This window comes from Curcuma longa, chromosome 14 (assembly GCF_044706935.1).
Source record: "Curcuma longa cultivar G26 ecotype Majalengka, Jawa Barat chromosome 14, ITB_CL_G26_1.1, whole genome shotgun sequence".
Classification (NCBI taxonomy): Eukaryota; Viridiplantae; Streptophyta; class Magnoliopsida; order Zingiberales; family Zingiberaceae; genus Curcuma; species Curcuma longa.
The window spans coordinates 9,522,784-9,524,402 of NC_133874.1; the positions used below are offsets into that span (position 1 = coordinate 9,522,784).

The window sequence follows — 1,619 nt, forward strand, 5'->3', positions numbered from 1 at the left end:
ATCCAGATGCCAAGGGTGGCGATGGGTTTGAACATAGTCAAGTTTGGCTTAGCTTATTCACACTCCTAGACGATCGTTGATGATCCTTGACTGTGAGCCTCCGAACAAGACACATGATCACAGCGTTAACCTTTGTCTACTGCTCCTGCTACGCAATCCTGGGCGTGCTTTACAAGTTGTAAACGGCATCTCGTCACGAATCTGTCCCTTTTCCTGCTTCTTCAACAAGTTAAATGCTGTTTGTAATACCTTGGAAGTAACGTTTTCTAAGCACACCTCAAAAGCAGGGAGGATGCCTTTTGATGGTTTCATCTGTGACAGAATCAAAAATCAAAAATTGAACCAAGTCACTTTCTCCTTTCTTTTCCTTTTACAAAGTTGCTTTTGAAATGAAAAGAAGAAACAAAAGAGATGACGAAAAGCTCCAAGCGGCCAACTGAAAAAGTTTTGATTCCTGCAACCGTCCAAATGGCCACCGTGCCGACAATGGCAGAAACAGACCGATCGTCTTCTCTCGTTTCTTTACTGTTGATTTTAAAGCAAGAACAGAGACATCTTTTATTCGATATATAAGACAATGATGAACACACAAAGGATGACATGAATCCTTCCGTCTTCATCTTAATTAAAACTTAATTAATAGAAGCAAACCACACACTAAGCTTAATTATCAGCCCATTAATTGATATATATCGCTAATTAATATGTCGTGATTAGGATTAATTGCGTCTAAATCGCGAGGACCAGTCCAGGAAAGGACTTGTCGCGGCGGCTCTGCCAGACGGGCAGACAGTGAGTCGGTCCAGGCGAAACCGAGGGCTTGGTGGTTGAGTCAGCGGCGAAGCGGGTGACGGTGACGGAGGTGTTGAAGTACTCCCGGACCTGGGTGATTATCCCATCCGGGGAGACGGTCCAGGCGTGAACCCAGGAGGCGGCGCCGGGGCCGGTGCCCTCGGCGACGACGGTGGAGCCGAAAGTGGCGACTCGGTCGGGGACGAATCGGAACTCGGCAGCGGCTTCGTCGTCAGCGCCGGTGAGCATGCGCATCATGTGCTGGTGCTCCGGCGGGCCATGGAACCACCACTCGAGGTCGGGGGCGAGCAGCTGCTGCACCCGGTCCACGTCGCGCGCGTTCAGGGCCTCATACAGCGCGAGCACTTGCCGCTCGTTGCGGTCCCCCGCGCTCTCCTCTGCGTTCTCGTTAGCCAGATCCGGTCGAGCCCCCTCGGCTCTCTCTGTCTCCCTCTTCCTTCTTCCCTCTCGCTGCGCAAGCGGCGAACTCAGTAGGCGGCCTCGGCGGTTCTGGGCGAGCGGCGAGTTCCGGAGATCGGGATTCAGGAAGGAGCTGGATTGGGTGGCGTTTTATAGAAACGGATACGAAGGAAACGTGTAATTAATTTATTTTATTAATAATATTTTAAACGAATAGATAAAAATAATTGAATGAAATGAGGAGAAAATGAAATGAAATATAAAAAATTATTGAGATTGGATACTTCTGGGGGAGGCTTCTAGGCGTTCATTGGGGTGGTCCCCAGGGACAGCGGCAAGCCTATTAAAAGGGGGGCCGGTGGGATAGGGGTGTAGCCTCCTAGGGAGTCTTAAATAAATCGAATATT

General features: G+C 49.7%; 1 protein-coding gene across 1 annotated transcript; it reads right to left on the minus strand.

Moving 5' to 3' along the window:
- Positions 1-327: 327 nt before the first annotated feature.
- On the minus strand, positions 328-1,316 carry LOC141845310 (senescence associated gene 20-like). Its single transcript, XM_074733379.1, has one exon. It carries the CDS (start codon positions 1,048-1,050, stop codon positions 730-732), a length of 321 nt encoding a protein of 106 aa, XP_074589480.1. The 5' UTR covers positions 1,051-1,316; the 3' UTR covers positions 328-729.
- Between the last annotated feature and the right edge of the window lie 303 nt (positions 1,317-1,619).

Excerpts from the sequence above, each read along its gene's own strand:
- LOC141845310 (XM_074733379.1), bottom strand. The coding sequence starts at position 1,050 with ATGATGCGCATGCTCACCGGCGCTGACGACGAAGCCGCTGCCGAGTTC.